The following is a 20,748-nucleotide window of genomic DNA, read 5'->3' on the forward strand; positions in this document are numbered from 1 at the left end:
TTTATTTCATTTCATTAAAAAGAACAATTAAAAACATTTTTCACTTTCCCAAACTTTGGGGAAAGCCTTCCTTAGTTGTTTAAAAAACATAAATAACTTTTATTAAAAACAACAATAAATATATTTGATAGGAAATAAATAAATTAATTAATTAATTAATTAATAAATAAACAAATAAATAATCTAAAAATGGATCAGGGGTGGACAACGGTGCGGTATGGCCGTAGACGCCAACGCACTGACCCACCCCAAAGGGATCGGGGTTATGGAGGGTCTTCTGGGTGGATGGACCGAGCACCTCCCTCCTCTTTTCAGAGGAGGGTTCAGTTTTCTCTCCCTATGCTAACCCTAACCCTAATGGAGTATCCTCTAACAACCAACTGCAAAAAAGGATGCTAACCCTAACCCTAACGGAGTATCCTCTAACAGCCAACTGCAAAAAAGGATGCTAACCCTAACCCTAGTATTGATATTCTTATTGAAACCCTATTTCTAATTCTAACCCCCTTATTTATTTATTGTTAATGTTAAAAAACGTTTAATTATATTTATTTATTCTAACCCTAACCCTAATGTCTATTGTAAATCCTATTTTTAAATTTCATAAAAGAATAAATACATAAATTATATAAATAAATAAATAAGACAAGTTAAAAGGGTTAAAAAAGGTTAAAAATACTTTAAAATATAAAATACAAGATTAATTCATAGGGATTTAAAATAGTAATTTAAAAAGAGGGACAAAATTCATGCAAAAGCTTATTTGTTAAAATAGACGATTCAGATTAAAAAAGACGATTGGGTTTAAAAAGACGAACGGCGAGTATAATAGACGAAGCGGATATACAAGCTCACTTTTCACTCGACCGTCGATGGGAGCACATCTCTGCCTTCACCAGCTAGTGTCAGCCAGTTTGCTACTACTAGTTTTTCAGTGTGCCACTACCTGAAGAAGACCTTTTAAGGTCGAAACGTCGTTTCTTTTGGCACACCTTCCTTAGTTGATTGTTTTTGTTTTATTGATTTTTGTTTTTTTTTCTTTTTTAGGAAAGCGTTTTTTGTTTATTGGTTTTAGAAAAATTAAACAGAATTCAAAATAAAAACTAAAAAACAAAAAACAAAAAACATAAAAAAATAAAAAAATAAGAAAATATAAAAATAATAAAACAAGAAAAAATAAAAAAAATAAAAAAAACAAAAAAGAAAAAAATACAAAAATAATACAAAAAAAATATAGCGTTTGACTAAGCCACCGCCATGGTTGATGGCTGGACGGTGGTACGTTATGGCCGTCAGCGCCAACGTAACCGCCAGTATTTTGGGGACAGGTATGGGGAACCGGAGGGGTGGACGGACAGTGCCCGTCCCTTTTTCTCCCAGAGGAGAAGGGTTCAGCTCCCTCACCCTAACCCGCTGCAGGCTGTGGTTCCCCATCGCTATTCATCCTTCTGTTCTGTTCGGTCTCCATTCATTTTTCAGTGCCCTCCCGTGACCTACCTCTAAATACTTTGAACCATTTTGTACCCATTTCAAAATTTGTTTGCAAAACTTGGAAGATGTGACACCATAGAGAATAATCTTACTTTAATGCAGTTTTTGGTTCATAAACATTTTTTCTTCACACACACACATATATCTATATATCTATCTATAGTTATTTAGAACAATATGAAAGTGAACTTACTATTGCAATTTCCTGTTACATTTTTAGTTACAAGTTTAAATACAAGTTTACCTGACAAGTATGAGAAAATGACAAAACAATACAGAGTGTCTTACAGTACAGAAGTCACTTTTGACGTCCAGCAAATGACCAATTGGTTTAAGGTTGAGATTAGGACATATAACATTGTCATGAAGTACTTTCTGTGTTCATTTTAATTAACATTATTTTTGGTAAATAAGTTTGCAAACAACTCCCAAACAGAAAGTCTGACACATAGCCTGTCCTGAATCAATAAGACATTTAAAACATGCTTGGACAGATGTCCAGATACCAAATACATCTCAAGATAGTGGGAACTTCAAGCAATTCCAGAAATAAAATCACATAATAATCTAGTTTGTACATGTACAGACTTCTAAAACAAACTTTTAAAACTTCTGAAACAGATTGTGAAAGATATCCTCATCCCAACTACTACTGACATTACCTGATCTTATATGAACACGTTTATTCCTATAAAACAAATCTTTATGCACTAGTAAAGACTTTTACACAAACATCCAAATATTATTCCTGCATGGATGGATAGATAGATAGATACTTTATTAATACCTAGGGAAATTAAAGAAATGATATGTTAACAAGTACAGATTTGTGTGAAAGGTGAGGAACTACACCTGTCCAATGTCAAAACTTCTTCTAACAATATGTCAGACCAATCCAGCCTCAAGACACATCTGATAGAAAAGACCGCGCAGATGGATGAGCTGAGAAGGAGAATCCATCTCTGCAATGGACCCTTTATCCATCACTACAACCCTGGGTAGAGTGAAAAGATAAGTCACCCCAGTGAAAAAAACAATATGAATCAGACAAGTCAGAGACCAAACCAAATGTGTCAGACAAGTCAGAGAGACCCCATTCATACCTGGTATTTACATTCATTCTGAGTTATCCCATTACAAGGTAACAAAATACAGTTAAATACAGCTCATATTGACAACAGCAATGTTGCCTGTGCAGAAAATTAACAAATTAAACCAAGCACAAAACAAACAAAAAAAATAATTAATTACATGATAACGGTCTCTCTGCTTCTGCTGACAAGAAAACAAAGCAGTTCAGGTGGTACCTTGTATAGTCCATGATGGTGTTGAGGCGGTGAGCAATGGTTAAGACTGTGCAGTCATTAAACTGAGTACGAATGGTGGACTGGATCAGCTGGTCTGTCTTCAGGTCCACAGCTGCTGTGGCTTCATCCAAAACTAGTATCCTCGTCTTCCTCAAGAGAGCTCTGGCCAAACACAGCAGCTGCCTCTGACCAAGACTGCACACAAACATATTACACTTCAACATATGCTTGATAGTGGATGAATTGAAAAAGAGACAAAAACAGGAAAATAAGTAGAACAATAAAACTAATTTCAGTGGTATGTTCAAGTTGCTATGAAGACAGCAAAAAAAAGAATATGGTATTTGAATCAACAAATGTATGCTAATAAAACAAAGGGTGAATTGTCCTGTAAATGATTTGATGCTGCTAGCAAAATATTTGATCAAATGCAAAGGTTTTGGAAGCAGTTAAAAAAATGAAACTGATGACTTTATCAAATCCTTGAAACATATTAATAGCAAAATTACATTAAATATTATTACTTTTAGTGTCCTATTTCTAACTTTTGCCGTTGGTCAGTTAAACCTAGTCCAGGTGTGTCGTAGATGGATCTACCTGAGGTTCTCTCCTCCTTCACTGCAGTAATGGCTCAGTTTTTGTGGCAACGCAGATACAAAGTTGCTGAGGTGAGCCAGTTCCAGAGCTTTCCACAAATCCTCATCTGAACAGGTATCAGAGGGGTCCAAGTTCATCCTCAGAGTACCGGAAAACAGCACCGGGTCCTGGGAATAACAGATCAGAGGTCATCTTAGGTCCACCTCCCACACCAGCTCCAGTTCTTACCCCACCAGAGAGGTGACTCCCTGTTCCTAGGAATCTGCACTGCCTAGGATCACCAGGTCAGGATCCAATACACCACATCCCAGTGGCTTTCCATGCATTTGGTGGGAATACAAGGCAGTGCATCAATGTTGAATTTTCAGATGTTGCCTGGCTGAGCATTATGAATATTACAGTATTTGGAATGAACTAGATAGATAGATATTTTATTGATCCCGAGGGAAATTCAATATATACTGTCCATATACCACTACTTTCAGCACTGACCTGTGGAATGATAGTGATTCTGGAACGAAGATCATGAAGGCCTATATGAGCAATGTCGATTCCATCAATACATATTCGTCCTTTTGCTGCCTCCAAAATCCGGAAAATTCCTAAAGCCAGAGATGACTTCCCAGCACCCGTCCTTCCAACAATCCCCACCTACAAATTATTTTCGTGAATAAATATTCAGATTTATTACAGAAAAAAATCAGTCATAACTGAACCAACAAAACTAATTATATTTGAATTTTCTTATGGTTAATAATAAATTGGTTTATGTTTCTGATCATTTCCAACCTTTTCTCTGTCCTGGATATTCATAGAGATGTTGTATAAGGCCCAGTCCAAACCTTTACGGTATTGGAGTCCAAAGTCTTCAAACTCAACGTTTCCTGTGGTTGGCCAGGCTGCTGGCACTGAACTGCCCTGAAGGGTCCACGCTGCCTGGGGAGACACATCAGGTCGGGAGGGTTGAGTGTGCAACACCCACAACTCTGTCATCAAAGTTCAGTAACAACACCATGTCAGTAAGAACTAAAAATACTGAGGGTAAAATAACTAACTGTTACAGTCTTCTGGCCTACAAGACATTGGTCTCAGAGATGTTGGAGTATAGGCCACAGATTACAGTTTCTATATAAACCAGGTCTTCTTGTACAGCAGCAGACCTCTTTGGGTGTGTTGTCATATTCTTTGACCCTCTCCACTGATACAATGTTGTTCTCAACATCAGTCCAGGATCGAACAATCCAGCTAAGGATCCCTGTCACCTGCAAAACACAGACAACACCATTCAGTCTTCTTTCTTTGTTTAGTCTTTCAGTGACACAGGAATAAAATAGCTTCTGACTGAATCCTGCAGTGTCCTGAAAGCCTGTGCCCCCCAGCTAAGTACTAAGTAATTTTGAACACATGTAAATACCTGTACTTTTAGATGTTAGATTTATATTGATCTTGTTTTGTTTATCCTATTTTTATACCTTTCATTTATCTTTCTTGGTCGGGAATACTGCAAGTGCAATGTCTGTACGAAAAAGAATTTCCCTTTGGGGATAAATAAAGGAATTCTGATTTTGATTTAATATTGTTAGTTTTGTGTTAGATCAGTGATTGGTTCCATATGGCCCACTGGGCTGTTTAATCTGGACTGTCAATCATTTACAAAATTGTCATAAAGACTGCATTCATTTCACCTTTTTCCAGCAATTACCTGCATTTCCATTGATTCCACTACATGGTGCACTCCAAACTAACAACGACCTTTGCTAAAGCGGAGTCTGTCACCCTACTTTAACAATGAATGGACCAAAGAAAAGAAAAGTTGACAGGAGGAGGAATTTTTTAATATTTGAAGGAGTCAAGGAATTTTAAGGAGTGAACAGCTGAATATTTTTTCACTGAAGTCCAATCAAAGGCCGTATGTCAAGAAACCGTTTCAGTTTTCAAAGAGTACAATATCAGCCGCCACTTTTCCACCAAGCATGCTAACTACATTAGCAACCAGTCAATGCAAGAAAGTGTGGCTATTGCTCAGAGGTTAGCAGCCAATTTACATGTTCAATAAAATATTTTTTTCTGACAAATTACTATTCAGGAGTCAAGCATCAAGGTTATTAATGACAATTTTGACATTTTTGGCCATGGAGTCCATAAAAGGGACAACACAAGGAGTGGTCTTGTATGACAGGGTGTCTGGTGTCATTGAGAGGCTGAAGCTACCATGGTGTAAACTTGCACGTCACCACAAATGGATGCCAAACTTAACAGGAAAAAACATCAGGCTGTGAAGGTAGTTGTAACACTCATTAACTTCATATGAGTGAGGGAACTTAACTATTGTCAATTAATTAAATTCCTTGAGGAAAGTGATGCTGATCACCAGGACTTACTTTAACACTCTAATGTCCATTGGTTAAGTTTGGGGTAAGTATGTCAGTGACTGTGGGAGCTCAAAGGGTACATAAGTTCATTCTTGGAGTTAATGGGGAAAGCCGATTATTTTCCTGAGCTGAGCGACACAGGCTGGCTTTATGATTTTGCGTTCGCTGTGGACATACTGGCATTTACAAATGAGCTGAACACAAAGATACAAAGATCAATTTGTGCACGAAATGTATACAAATGTGAATGCCTTCAAAGCCAAATTGACTTTCTTCTCAAGACAAATTTCAAACAACTCATTTGCTAATTTCCCCACAACAGCGATGCTGAAAGAGGCACCGCAACCACAAGAAATATAGCAAATCACTAGACGACCTGCATGGAGAATACTGCTGTTGATTCTCTGATTTTGAAGAAAAAAAGACATTTCAGCTGGTGTCATGTCCATCGCCACAGGACTCTGAAACAGCACCACAGGAGCTGCAATTGGAACTAATACATCATCAGTGTGACTCCGTCTTAAAGAAGTTGAACTTTCTTAAACTGGATAATTTTATGCTTCACTATACAAAACAAAGTTTTCAAACGTTCGGCAGATGGCACAGAAGATGCAGGTGTTGTTTGGCTTTACCTACGTGTGTGAGCAGACATTCAGAAACCCAAACCAGAAACCCGGGCTGAACGTGGAGATCCGGTCTCTGCTGAAAGCCAGGGATGCTGCGTTTAGGTCAGGTGACAAACTGGCACTCAGGGCGGCGAGAAGAGAGCTGACTGCAGGAGTGAAGAGGGCCAAGACCGCATATGCCCAGAGGATCCAGGGACACTTTGTATCCAATGATCCAAAGCTGCAGGTCCCGATAACATCCGGGGGCATGTGCTGAGGGGCTGTACACACCAGTTCACACACGTGCTGACGGACATCTTTAACACCTCTCTCCAACCAGCAGAGTTCCCACCTGCCTGAAGACTGCCACGATCATCCCCATCCCCAAAACCTCCACAGTGACAAGCCTGAAATAACTATCAGCCAGTAGCCCTCACCCCGATAGTCATGAAGTGCTTTGAGAGACTGGTCATGGCCCGTATCAAAGACTGCATCGACGTCACTGTGGACCCACAGCAGTATGTGTATAGGAAGAACCGATCTACGGAGGATGCTAAATTTTCTGTGGTCCACACCACTCTCACCCACTTAGAGAATAAAGACTCCTATGTCCGTCTGCTCTTCGTGGATTTTACATCAGCTTTTAACACCATCGTTCCACAGACACTGATCCATCAACTCAGTACTCTCGGACTGAGGTCCACCCTCTGCAACTGGGTCCTGGACTTCCTGACGGACAGGCCGCAGTCCGTAAAGATCCACAACATCTCCTCCTCCCCCATCACCCTCAGGACTGGCTCTCCCCAGGGATGGGTGCTGAGCCTCCTCCTGTTCACCCACGACTGCTCAGCACAACATCCAAGCTGCCTTTGCGGATGATACAGCTGTGGTTGGATGCATTGTCAACAACCACAAGTCCAGGTGGAACACCTGGAGGATTGGTGCAGACAAAAAAACAAAACCTCTGCATCTACGCGAAGAAGACCAAGGAGATGATCGTGGACTTCAAAGGGGGCAGATATCTCCCCTTGCTCCCCTGCACATCAGAGGGACAGCGGTGGAAGTGGTCTCCAGCTTCAGGTACCTGGGCGTCCACATAACAGACGACCTCACCTGGAGCAACAACACTTCCTGCCTCATCAGGAAGGCACACCACCGCCTCTACTTTCTTAGGAGGCTAAGGCGTGCTGGAGCTCAGTCCTGACATCATTCTACAGATGTGTGGTGGAGAGCGTCCTGTGCTCCTGCATCATTGTGTGGCACGACAGCTGCTCTGCAGCAGAGAAGAAGGCTCTGCAGAGGGTGGTGAAAGCTGCACAGAAGACTGTGGGACGCAGCCTATCCACCACCTCGGACATTTACACCTCCAGATGCAGGAAAAGGACCTCCTGCATCATGAAAGACCCCACCCACCGGGCCCACAAACTGTTTGCCCTTCTCCCCTCAGGCAGGAGGCTGCGGAGCATTAAGAGCAGGACCACCAGAAGCTGAGAAACTGTTGAACTCTGGAGGACTGCTACCCCATCCCCACCCCACCCCCTGCACACACACACATCACCCTCCCTCTCCCTTCCCTGATAACCACCCATGGAACATTGCACAGCGCAGCCATCTTGCTCAGAACTGTGCACTACTCATTTCATTTGTACAATACCGCCGTACATATTGTTGTCATCTCTGTCATAGTCCTATATCTCTGTCACTGTTTATTTTTATTTTTTTCTGGTTGTTTTTATATTTATATAGCACTGTTTCATAATTACAGTATTTACGTATTTTTATAGGTTATTGGGCTTATACCAGGACCAGGGAAACTAATTTCGTTCCACTTCATGGTTCTACATGTGTGAAATGGGAATAAACCTCCTTGAATCCTTGATAGACATCAACAAAGCATGTCTATCAAATTTCAAAACCCTATGAAAGAAAGAAAAAAAGTTTGCCCATCCCTGTGTCAGGCACTTGGCAGATGTGCAATGTTGGGAATATGTTTAGATATTTTATGGTAAAAGCATAAATAGTACAGTTTTAGAGTAAGTGATCAACTTATTTGACTGGTAAATACTGGCAGGTCTATGTATAAAGTGTTTTGGCAGTTTTTATCTGAGCTGTCCACACTTTCTGGACTGATTGTAAATGGGAAAAGAATATATAAACTCCCTCAGGACCATTGTATTCTTCCCTGGGATAAAAACAGTTAGGGTATAAACACGTTTTAACCTGGAGAGAATGGGACACTGCCAGTCCCACAATGCCTGGGCTGAGTTCATTCCGACCTCGGACTGACAGGATGGCTGCAGCCAAAACCAGCAGATTCCCCAAAAACTCCAGATTCACCGCCAGCCACCTGACAGAAACAGATTAAATACAACTACAAAGAATTTGCTAAATAAAATGCTAAAACGTGTATAAAAATATTGCAATACTGGCAAACATGAGTGTAGATTCTTGTACTATTCATGAAAACTCCCTGAGGTAAATATCCTTTACAACAGGTATAATATAGGCACATCAAATAACCACAGAAACATAAACAAACGTAAAAATATCAAAACAAAAATATTATCAGTAATAGAAATGATATTTTTCAAAAACTGTGCAGAGTTTGTTTTAATTGGTTTAGATGAACCTGGTGGCAACAAAGCGAGGGAAATACGCTTTCTGGTTGTTGTCAATGCGGCTATCAGCCTGCAGGACAAAGCGCCGTTGTTCGCTGAAGGCTCTGATGACACTGGCCCCCTGTACCGTCTCATTGAAGTGACTGTAGATTGGTGAGCGACTGACTGCCTCCAGTCGCCGCAGCTGACAGGATGACGCTACATAGAAACTCTGGAGAACAGAACCAAAGAAAGTGATCATTTAGAAAGAGGCTTCATTTGAACTTCAGACATATTTAGATAATGTTCATGAGAAACCTTTACCTGTATTAAGATGTACACACAGATAAGGGGAAGGAGAACAAGCCCTGTGAGGGGTGTAGCCAACAACAAAATGATGCACACCTCCAGCAGCTTGAACAAGTACCCAAGCATCATCTTCAGCCCATCAGGAATCATGCAGTCAATGGCATCAATCTCTTTAGAGAAGCGATTCAGGAGGTTTCCGCTGGGCGTCACTTCAAAAAAGGACATGGGTGAGTGCAGGACACTATGGAGAAGATCAGCATGAAGGTGACGCGATGCTACGATACCACTCAAAGCAATGGCAAGTGTCGTCCCAAACATGGATATTCCTGAAATACAGATGATGAAATCATCAGGAGATCACAGGCTGGTTTTAACAGTAACAGTTTATCACAGACTTGTCTGACAGGTTAATAAGTATGGCAGAAACAAAACATGCATTGCACCTTTTTAGTTAAGCTTCAATTTCCTTGAGGGTTAAACAAATTTACAGATTTTATATATCTCTTAATATGAGACACAGAATGACTTCTGACCCACCCTGAGTAAAGCCAAGAGCTCCAAAGACACTTAGTTTCAGCTCGTGTTTGATTTGTGTGCCATTGACACGTGGCTCATCAGCCCAGAGGCTCAGCCAATAGTTGTAAGCCAACGAGGCTGCCTGCTGGAAGGCACAGAGGAAGATGATGGTCATGATGAAGGTCACGCCAATGGTCCTGAAGTATTCGCTATACATCCTCAGCTTCACCTGGCAAGAGCGGAAAAACTTTAATCTCACATATGTCCTGCTCATTAAATCCCAATGGAAACAAACAAATGAACAGTCATCACTGTGTGATGGAAATTTTGGATGCTTTGTAGTAACAATGACATTATGTTTACTTTTACCTCATACTTAATGTAGTTAATCTGTAGCTTTAGTTGTGTACTGTTATAGTGACCAAGTAATGACCTGGTGAACTGACTGTTATAGCCCCGTTATAAATACCATCCTGGGTAAAGCAGAGGGCAGGAAGAGATCTTCATCTCACAAGATAAACCTGAATTGCGGTGCTAACAGTTATTACATCCTGTTTGTTTTTCCTTCAACCTGTGAAGGAATGTTTTTGAAGCTCCAAACAAAGAACCAGAGACACATCAGAAGGTATATAATGAGATGAAGTCTTCAACCAGGGGGGCACAACTCTGAACTGCTTGCTGCCGTGTGGTAAAACGTATAAATGTAAAACATTTTGATGCAGGCTATCTTCCAGATTTGTTGTGTTTTCCTTTGCTTAACTCACTACAGGCAGAAATGAAATTGCTGTAACAAGTGTCATAAATCTATATTCATACATTTTTGAAGATCTTTGTTTTGTGCAGTGTATACATTCATTATGAAACATGAGTTTTGCTGAGTGTGAAAACGGTGCAGTTTTAAGCATCATCAAAGTCAGATCAGGTGGAAGTCCAATCAGAAATCCAAACACTAAACTTTTAGTTCCTAGTTTTAATTCCCCACTTTAGTTCCTTAGTTTTATTTTACAGTCACCTTCTCAGTTTAGTTCTTCTGTTTATTTCCTTAGTTTAGTTGCTATGACATTTTACTATTATGAACTGTTTCGTTATATAGAAGCAAATGAATGAATTCCAACTGAACAGCTTTTAGTTTCTGGCAAGTCAGTCCATTTCTTTTACTGTGAATGAAGTCAGGTCTGTTGTGGTGTTCGTTGTTATTTTTGTAATCACAAGTAGATGCTCATGGACTGGCTGCATTAATTAGGTTGTAATTTAACTTAATTAGCAGGACACTGATAGAAATATTACTCTTATGAAAAGAAGGACCCACCCTCCCTGTATGAGCTTTGTCTGCCTCTGTAAATTTCCCAGCGTCCTCAGTGTCCAAGTCCTGAGCAACAGCCTCCATCATCTGAACACTGGAATTGCTCATGTCGCAGCTGGAAAACACACAAAAGAAAGCGCACAAACGTAAAAACAGAAATCAATAATGTAATCTTAACGTTTTCAAGAGGTTGCAGGACCAAAATGTAATGTTATGCAGATTTTGTGTTTGATATCAAAGTAACATGTTCCTCATTAATGTCCATTACTCCCCTTGTTCGGAGACTATTCGAGACTGGTTCTCTCTCTCCATCATTGGCAGATTTCACTGTGTCCCACTGTGGTGTCTCGTCAGTCTTAGACTCAGTTCTCACTTCTTGTGAATGATTCCTGGATCTAATCTGTTTTTTATGTGTTCAGGTTCACCCACCTGTCTCTGTCCGCTCCATCCTGATTCCTCTCTGGCATTGGACTCCTGCTTTGTTCTTGGTCAAGATTTGGCTCTTTTGAATTTGTGGATGACTTTAGCTTTTTGGTTTTCTGACCCTGTGCACTCACCTGCTGTCCAGCTGAAGAGAATTGTAATTTTGTGTTTTGACTTTGCTCTTGAATTGTTACTTGATTTCTGTAAAAAACTTTTATCTTAATTTGACCAGCTCATGTTTGTGTTCACTTTTGCTTAAAAATGCATCATGACTGAATAAATGAACAGTGGAAAAAAATAATAATTTACTAAAAAGATATGATCTTAAAAGACTTTCAATCAGAACAGCAACAACATGTGACTGACAAGTTTTAGGAACTTAAATTGTAGAATTTTAATTTTTAATTTTCAGCCAGTCGTGTTTTCTACTAAAAAGCACTTAGACGTACAATAAACAATCACTCATCAATCATTTTTTATGTTTTTGTTCTTCAGTGGTTTTTATTAATGACATATGAGGCTGTATTATTGCCAGTTGAAGGTGTATTTACGGTTCCATCCATAATTTGTGTTTGTACCTGATCAGCTGCTCCTGAGACAGATCAATGGAGAAATCAGTCATACTAAGGCGAGACAACGACCTCCTGCTGCCTGAAAACACAAATGTACAAAAATCACACACGCACATCAAAATACACAAAAGTACAACATTAAACACGCAGGTACACAAATTGAATTTACATTTAAAACCAAACATTTCACCAAATGACCTATGTGAATTACACTAAAGTTACTACATTCTGCTACGTGTACATACAGTATAAACAAAAAAGAAAGAAAAACCAAAAATGTATAAATTCCTAATTAGCACACCTGTTTTTATTAGTTGGTGAGATTGGTCCAGGTGAAGAAAAAGAGTAGGAGCTGCAGAATCTCGATCATTTTGGAAATGTATGGCATGGTTTTTCACATTTCAGACTTTCATTGTTTGTATAATTTTTGTTAAAGTATTAGATATTATGAAATCTGTTGATTTCTGAGGCTACCATGTTGCTTGGTAGGTTTCATGATCTTTTATCTCTATTAGTTTCATTTCTGTTCAGTTAAATTGAATTTCTTACTCTTGTCTCTGGGAATGTAGTCCTCTTTGTTCTGGTTTCTATTGAAGGTGTGGATGAATTTGGCAAAGGCTCCCTGCCTGTCCATTAACTCCATGTAGGAACCCATCTCAGAGATCTGACCATCCTCCATCACCACAACCAGGTCTGATTTGGACAGGAAGCTGAGCCCGTGAGTTACCAGCACACGGGTCTAAAACAAACACACCAGAACATGCATTTTAAATGACAGTGAGAGTAAACACAACAACATTTGACTATCAAACCTGACAAAAACACACACATTAGGAAGTCTAAACAACAACAACAAAGGACACTTTACAAGAACTAAACAGGAATTGGGTCAGGACTGGTCCAAGACCAACAAAAGCCAATTCTACCTCACCAAGGAATTTTCTGCTGATGGTGAATTCCGGAGTCTTAAGAACCACAGAAGAGACATTCAAGATTTTAGGGTTCAGAGCCTGCAGCAAGGTTCTCCTTGTTTTGGCTCTTGTAAGCCAGAGTTCTGGGATTCAGTGGTTGCAAAATGAGCTCAAGATCAGCACTAACCATCAGTTAGGGCAAAAAAGGAACCATACCTCTTTCTTTAGTGGTTGTGGAGGGCAGCTTAGGATTTTTTCCATTTCGTGATACAACCAGTCTTGTGTAGATATTTCTGTGTTATTTTGTTTCCTGTTTTATTTGTGGTTCTTACTTTGTCTCTCTTGTTTCTACTTACACTTACTGTCTTTATTTAGTTTCCCACCAGTTTTGATTGTATGCTTACCTTGATTGGTTTTACCTGTGTCTCATTACCCTAGCCTTGTTCCTCCTCTTTGCTGCCAGTTTGTCTTAGTACCTCAGTGTCCAGTGTTCCAACTATTATCTTGAGTTGTTTGTCCGTTTGGATTCATGGATTTGTACGGTGCTGCCTTTTTTTGACCCTGCCTTTGCCCTTTTGGGTTTGTTTGCCTGTTGGATTGCTATACCATGTGCCAAACCCTTTTCTGAACATTAAAGACCGAGTTTGAGTTTGAGCCAGTGTTCACAAATCATGCATTTGAGTCCTCTTCTCTGTGTGATTGTCTAGCCAAACTTAGCTACTTACACACTGTATCTCAGTTGTATCTCTCTAACCGCTCCTGCACCTCTCGCACTACAAAATCCCTCTGTCAGTGGATGTGGTGGCAACAACTTTACAACTCATCTGGAGTTGGTCCAATGGCTCCTGAAGGTCCCAGCCATATAGTTATCCTAACACGTCAGTCTATCGGTCTGCGGATGGTATGAAGTGGTTTGGATTGTAGTCATGTCTGATCACTCGCAGAAAAGCTTTACGAGATGAAGAGAAATCAATTCACTAATAACTGAAGATCTTGTTAGAAATCTTCCCTCTGGAAAAAAGACTAGTTCATGTTGAACAGCTCAAGCAGTAATGGTGTCTATATGGACCTCTGGGAAGTAGGCGGCATAATCACACTCAACTAGTACATGCTGGTGAACCCCGCTGCTCATCACCAAAATACCAACAATGTCCAGAAATAGTTGATGAGTTTCATCAGTCTGTGGTTACAGGTACAGGTCTGCAGAGAACCTGCAGAATCTCACTTTGTCTTTGAGGAGTCCTCTGGGTCCAATGACTCCATCAAAGATGTGTTGTCCCACATGAGCATCAACAGCTGACAGTGGATCATCCAGCAGGTAAACATCTGACCTCCTGTAGACAGCACGAGCCAGGCTGACCCTCTGCTTCTGACCCCCAGACAGGTTCAGACCCTGCACGGAAACAAGCAACAGCAAATAGTCAGAAGCAAGAAACAGAGCAAGAAGCATAAAAAAAAGTCAGAACAGTCAATAATAAACACTCAACAAATAGTCAACAATAATTAAGCAACCATAAAGAGTCCATAGTAAAGAGAACCAAAAAAATAGTCAACACCAAAGAGTCCATTGTAAAGAATAACCATTCAACTATAACCAGTGAACAATCAACAATTGGAGCAACAACAGACAGGGCCTTAGACCTTCTCCCCAATCTCAGTTCTGTCTCCAGCAGGCAGGATGTCCAGGTCCGGCAGCAGAGCACAGGCCTCCACGACACGATGGTACCAGCTCTCTTTCCTCTCCCCACCAAACAAAATGTTGTCTTTCAGAGACATGTTCTGAATCCAGGCCTGCTGAGGTACATAGGCCACTGAACCCTGCACAGCCACAGTCAAGAGAACCATTTGAATCAATGAGTTTTCTGCTATTACATATATAAATTCAGCAGATAAACCTTTATTAAAAAGCCATCAATTCTACTGCTTTTTAAGAGATTTTTTTTTTAACAACGTGTTCACATCTTATGAACGTTTAATTTCCAGCTGTAACACTCAATCATCTGCTGCTTCTGAAGTGCTGGTTTCTGCTGTGTTTTTAATCATCTGAACTAACCAACAGACCTGAAGGAGTGACTGAACCTGAATTTCATGTTTGAGAATTTGGCTGATTTTGTTTGAGATGGAAGTGATGAGTTCTGAAAATTTGACAAAAATGAACTAAAATTGAACAGAAACCAGATGACAGTGCATAAACTACTGGCTGGCTGCAACTAGAGTCGCGTTCATACAGTTCATACATCGTCATTCTGGCTGCTGGTACTGCTAGCATAGTTCAGCTACTGAACAGTCAAAACAGCCATTGTTTATCATAACTGTACATGAAATTGTGCATATTTAATGTCTTAATTAAAGCCCTTTTCTAAAACATTGAACTTTTAAGCAGTCAAAGCAGTGTAAAGAAAAAGCTGCAACTGTATTTCAAGAATTGGCTGACAGACAACCCAGGATGGTGCCCATTCATCAGGAGGAAATTTGTTCAGTCAAGTAAAACACCCAGTAAGTTTTTGTCTGTTCTGTGTTCCACTGAATGTTGGGCTCTCTCTATTTTACAATTTAATTAAAGAGTTTGGTCTAGACCTGCTCAAATTGGAAAGTGTCATGAGATAACTTTTGTTGTGAATTGGTGCTATATAAATAAACTGAATTGAATTGAATTGCATATACTAGTGTCTTTCTCCCTGGTTCCCCCCTTTGAGATACATCACAAATATAAGAAAAACTTGTGTAAACTCTGACAAAGTTGTGTACAAACTAACCTTTCATAGTTTAAAAGTCAATAAATCAGATATTAATACTATATGTTCATTATCACCTTGATGGAGATGAAGCCACTCCTCCTCTCCATCTCTCCCAACATGGCCGACAAGAGAGATGACTTCCCTGAGCCAACATGGCCAACCACAGCCACCAGGGAGCCTGTCTGTACCTTCATATTGATCCTCTGCAGACATGACGGCCCACTGTTGGCCCAGGAGAAACACCCACCCTCAATTACTACAGCATCTCCATCTGGAAAGAAAAGATGGATCCACCACACAGGGTTGCACCAAATGCTAACACATGGTTCAAAATGTGGATAAGTGTTTACAGTGTGGGTTTATATGGTATTAATCATGATCATGATCCACATGGTACTGACATATTGCTCTACGTGGTTATGTGGCACATACTTCCACTACATGAGTTCCATACATGTATGTTTTCAGCACCCATACATCCTGTTTCTACACCTTTACAGATAAAACATTTAATTGGACAAACGCTAACATAAAAACATTAAAATTCATCTTTAAACCTTCAAGATTTGTCTCAGTCAAATGAAAAAAGAAAACTGCAGTCGTGCTACTGTTTCATGAGTTGGACAGATGAGATGTCATACTTGTGCAATGGGGGAGTCTCTCGATGTTATCAGGCTTCAGTTCATCTTGGTACAGGAACTCTCCCAGACGTCTGAGTGAGATGACGGCCTAATCATACAAAAATGCCATCATCATAGAAACTTCAAACACAAATCAGTAATCACATTTTACTAAACAGATAAAGTAAAAGAGTCACCAACATTTAAATATTCAGTTCTTGCAATTAATTTACATAAAATCTATAAAATTATTTCTGTCAAGATAAGACAACTTTATTTATGTCAGTTGGAATGGAGGACTTTCAGACAAAAAACAAATAAAAAAAATATGCTGTATATATACTCCACAACAGGACTAACGTTATTTTATTTGGACATGAATGATCTTCATATGTAATAATGGAGTTGAAGGGCTGTTCAGCTGTCACTGAGGAGCTCAATGACTTCAGTTTTTTTCTGTCAGAAAAGCACTGGCAGGGTGGTGGAGCAAACAGAATGAAGTGCAGTGAGGAAAAAACAAAGTTTAACAAGTGGTTTGATAAGAGCTTTTCTGTCTTTTTTATGATAAAGCTCAGGATAGACAGACAGAACAAACTTCTCCATTTTCTTGGTTATAGGATGATAGGTGATGAGGTAAGTTAAAATCCAATTTTCAAACAAAATTTCCTCTACTACTGAGGATGAGGCAGAAATGACGTGTCTCTACAGGGGAAAAAAAAAATGTTACTTGAACTGCAGTTTATGACTGGCTATAACTCACCTGCATTGTGGTGCTCATGGCGAAGGGAAGCTGACTCAGAGGAGATTTCAGGATGTTGATAAGAGCGACAGAAACAAAGATTTTCTGAGCATCCAGATTGTTTTGCTCATCAATCAACACGTAAACGCCAAACACTGAGAGGGCAATCTGATCATGGAGACAAGAAAAATTATGTATAATAGATTTTGTTTGTCATAAACAATAAACACCACCCAGGTGATTTGAAGTTCAAGTGAGATGAAACAAATTAAAACAAACTGAAGGTCTGTGTTTCTATGTGTTTGTAGTCTAGATTTATCCATCCATCTATCTATCCCTGCAAAGGAAGCTCATTTCAGCCACTCCGAGATTTCCTTCGTTCAGTCATGACCCAAAGTTCACGACCATAGGTGAGAATAGGAACGTAGATTGACTGGTAAATTGAGACCTTCACCTTACGGCTCAGCTCCCTCTTTACTACAATGGACCGATACAACAACCGCTTTACTGCTGTCGCTGCACCGTACTGCCTGTCAACCTCACGCTCCCATCTTCCGTCGCTTGTGAACTCCTCCACTTGAGGCAGGAAATCTCCAACCTGAAGGGGGCAGACCACCTTTGTTCCAGTTGAGAACCATGGCCTTGGATTTGGAGGTGTTGATTCCCATCCCAGTTGCTTCGCACTTGGATGCAAACCTCCACAGTGCATGCTGAAGGTCCTGGCTTGAAGAAGCCATCGGGACAACATCATCCACAAAAAGCAGAGATGAAATCCTGTGCTTCCCAAGCCAGACACCCTCTGGCTCCTGGCTGCGCCTTGAAGTCCTGTCCATAAAAATAATGAACAGGACCAGTGACAAAGGACAGCCCTGCTGGAGGCCAACATGCACTGGGAACAGGTCCGACTTACTGCCGGCAATGCGGACCAGACTCCTGCTCCGGAACTACAGAGACTGCACAGCCCTTAGCAAAGGGTCCCAGACCCCATACTCCCGGAGCACCTCCCACAGCATGCCACAGGGAACACAGTTGAATGCCTTCTCCAAGTCCACAAAACACATGTGGACCAGTTGGGCAAACTCCCATGAACCCTCAAGTACCCTGCGGAGGGTATAGAGCTGGTCCGGTGTTCCACGACCAGGGTGAAATTTCCTCTGAGAATTTCCTCAAAGGCAGACCAATAGTCCTCCTCCATGGCCTCCCCGAACTCCTCCCAGACCCGAGTTTTTGCTTCCACAACCGCTCGGACTGCCGCACGCTTGGCCCTCCGATACCCGTCAGCTGCCTCGGGGGTCCTACAAGCCAACCAGGCTCGATAGGACTTCTTCTTCAGCTTGACGGCATCCCTTACTTCCGGTGTCCACAACCGGGTTTGGGGATTGCCGCCACGACAGACACCAGAGACCTTACGACCACCGCAGCAGCTTCCACAATGGAAGTGGAAAACATGGTCCACTCAGACTCAATGTCCCCAGCCTCCCTCGGGATCTGGTCAAAGTTCTTCCGGAGGTGTGAGTTGAAGACCTCTCTGACAGAGGGTTTCGGCAGATGTTCCCAGCAGACCCTCACAATGTGTTTGGGTCTGCCAAGTCTGTCCGGCTTCTTCCTCCTCCAGCAAATTCAACTCACCACCAGGTGGTGATCGGGGGACAGCTCAGCCCCTTTCTTCACCTGAGTGTCCAAAACTTATGACCACGAAGTTGATCATTGACCTCCAGCCCAGGGTGCCATGTGCACTGATGGACACCTTTATGCATGAACATGGTGTTTGTTATGGACAAACTGTGACTAGCACAGAAGTTCAACAACAAAACACCACTCAGGTTCAGATCGGGGAGGCCGTTGCTCCCAAGCTGGGGGGCTATAAGCAAGCCTACACCAGCTCGCCACCTCACACCATGGGCGACCCCAGAGTAGAAGAGAGTCCAGCCTCTCTCCAGGAGTTGGGTTCCAGAGCCCAGACTGTGTGTGGAAGTGAGCCCGACTATCTCTAGCCAGTACCGCTCAATTTCCCGCACTAGCTCAGGCTCTTTCCCCCCCAGTGAGGTGACATTCCATGTCCCCATAGACAGAGTTTTTGTCCAGGGTTTGGGTCATCGGGATCTAAATTTATGTCAGCAGCAAACAGGCCGATTAAATATCTGAATCAAGTTAAGCGTGTTAAAAATCAAACAAAAAGCATTTTGTTGTGAACCAAAAAATATATAAACCATAGTTCTGACAAATTAAGTCAGTCTCGTGGAGAGAGTGAACTGAAATAGTCTAAAGGGTCTTAACTTTATTTACACATTTCATAGAGAATGAGACATGGATGTAAGAAGATGTCTAACAACACTATGATGCTGTTAGCAAAGAAATGTCATGGTCCAATTCAAATGAGAAGGAAACGTTTATAATGCCGAAACTTAACTGAATAAATAGACAGAAGATAAAGGAGGACATTTTCAAACCGTGTGTCCTATAGAGAGATGGGCGAGATGTTCAAAGCCCACCTTTGCCCACACAACTAACCAAAAACTGAGTGAGTAGACTCTGATGTCAGGTTATTGTGAGTCCTCCTGAACAGTTCAGATATTAGTTTGATTCAACCTGAGGAGTTTCTGAGCAGGCAGGTGAGAGACTCACCAGGAAGGAGGAGGAGTTGAAGGAAGCCAGAGAGATGGAGTAGAGAATCTGAGATTTCTTCAGGGCGTTGAGTTCACCATCTCTCAAGATAGCAACACGTTGCAGAAAAGCTTCCTCCCAGGCATAAAATTTGAGGATCTTCATACCACTCAGGATCTCATTCATCAATTTTATTCGATTGTCCATGAACTTCATCTGAATCTCCTGAAAGGCAACATGTTGTTCACCCTTGAATCAGTCGATTTGGAACAGAAAACATCCCCCCAACAGGCAATAAAACTGTTTTCTCACCTGTAGTTTGCTTCTCAGTTTAGCAATGAATCCATTCAGGGGGAAGATTAAAACAACAGCAATGATACCAGCAAGAGCAGACAGACCAAGGAGCTGTCAATCAATCAAGGAATCAGTCATTCACCAAGAGACTCTTATTCAATCAGTGTTGCATGTATGATGCATTTATTTTGTCTGCGCATTCTGTTTGTGTTGTGTTTGTTTTGTTGTGTTATACCTGCCACAGGAAGTAGAAGCAGAGTGCGATTTCGATGGGAGTGACCCAAATACTGTTGAAATAAACCACAAAGTCCATCAGCTTCTGAGTGTCAGCTGAAACCAGATTAATGGTTTCTCCCAAAGTACACCGTCGTCGAGCTGCACTACTGATCAGCAGACACTGAGGATTCAAACACAGAAAACTTTATTGGCATCACTGCTGATCAGCAGACAGGGTGAGCAACACGAAGTCTGAGATGTCAACGTTGAGCTCTATTGATCACATGTCTCTGTCCCCAAGTGTGTGAGAGTTTTGCTGCAAAAGCCTCTAGTGTTTGTAGAATGTGGAGTCTCATAAATGTCCTAATCAGAATCAGAATTGTCTTTATTGCCATGTAAATGAAGAGGTTTCACATTAGTAGGAATTTGCCTTAGTGATTGGTGCATACATAAAACACAAAAAGAATATTGTATAATAACAGAATAAAATAAGATAAAATAGAATAAAGTAAAACAAAATAAAGTAAAATAAAT

At 40.9% G+C, this 20,748-nt stretch overlaps 1 protein-coding gene across 7 annotated transcripts in view; it reads right to left on the minus strand.

The window, feature by feature from the left end:
* Positions 1-2,343: 2,343 nt before the first annotated feature.
* Positions 2,344-20,748, minus strand: part of LOC124051402 (multidrug resistance-associated protein 1-like) — a 40,466-nt gene continuing 22,061 nt past the window's right edge. For all 7 annotated transcript variants that reach the window (XM_046374733.1, XM_046374737.1, XM_046374736.1 and 4 more), the window contains 21 exons: positions 20,234-20,395; positions 20,017-20,109; positions 19,726-19,929; positions 17,122-17,268; positions 16,383-16,470; positions 15,816-16,012; positions 14,645-14,821; positions 14,229-14,396; positions 12,642-12,831; positions 12,099-12,171; positions 11,104-11,212; positions 9,816-10,023; positions 9,294-9,604; positions 9,002-9,201; positions 8,593-8,719; positions 4,556-4,657; positions 4,185-4,331; positions 3,888-4,046; positions 3,396-3,562; positions 2,799-2,993; positions 2,344-2,485 (listed from right to left, as the gene is read on the minus strand). In XM_046374733.1, the coding sequence (XP_046230689.1) occupies positions 2,377-2,485; positions 2,799-2,993; positions 3,396-3,562; positions 3,888-4,046; positions 4,185-4,331; positions 4,556-4,657; positions 8,593-8,719; positions 9,002-9,201; positions 9,294-9,604; positions 9,816-10,023; positions 11,104-11,212; positions 12,099-12,171; positions 12,642-12,831; positions 14,229-14,396; positions 14,645-14,821; positions 15,816-16,012; positions 16,383-16,470; positions 17,122-17,268; positions 19,726-19,929; positions 20,017-20,109; positions 20,234-20,395 (3,333 nt within the window). In that variant the 3' untranslated portion in view covers positions 2,344-2,376. The remainder of the gene's footprint in view (positions 2,486-2,798; positions 2,994-3,395; positions 3,563-3,887; positions 4,047-4,184; positions 4,332-4,555; positions 4,658-8,592; positions 8,720-9,001; positions 9,202-9,293; positions 9,605-9,815; positions 10,024-11,103; positions 11,213-12,098; positions 12,172-12,641; positions 12,832-14,228; positions 14,397-14,644; positions 14,822-15,815; positions 16,013-16,382; positions 16,471-17,121; positions 17,269-19,725; positions 19,930-20,016; positions 20,110-20,233; positions 20,396-20,748) is intronic.

This window comes from Scatophagus argus, chromosome 20 (assembly GCF_020382885.2).
Source record: "Scatophagus argus isolate fScaArg1 chromosome 20, fScaArg1.pri, whole genome shotgun sequence".
Classification (NCBI taxonomy): Eukaryota; Metazoa; Chordata; class Actinopteri; family Scatophagidae; genus Scatophagus; species Scatophagus argus.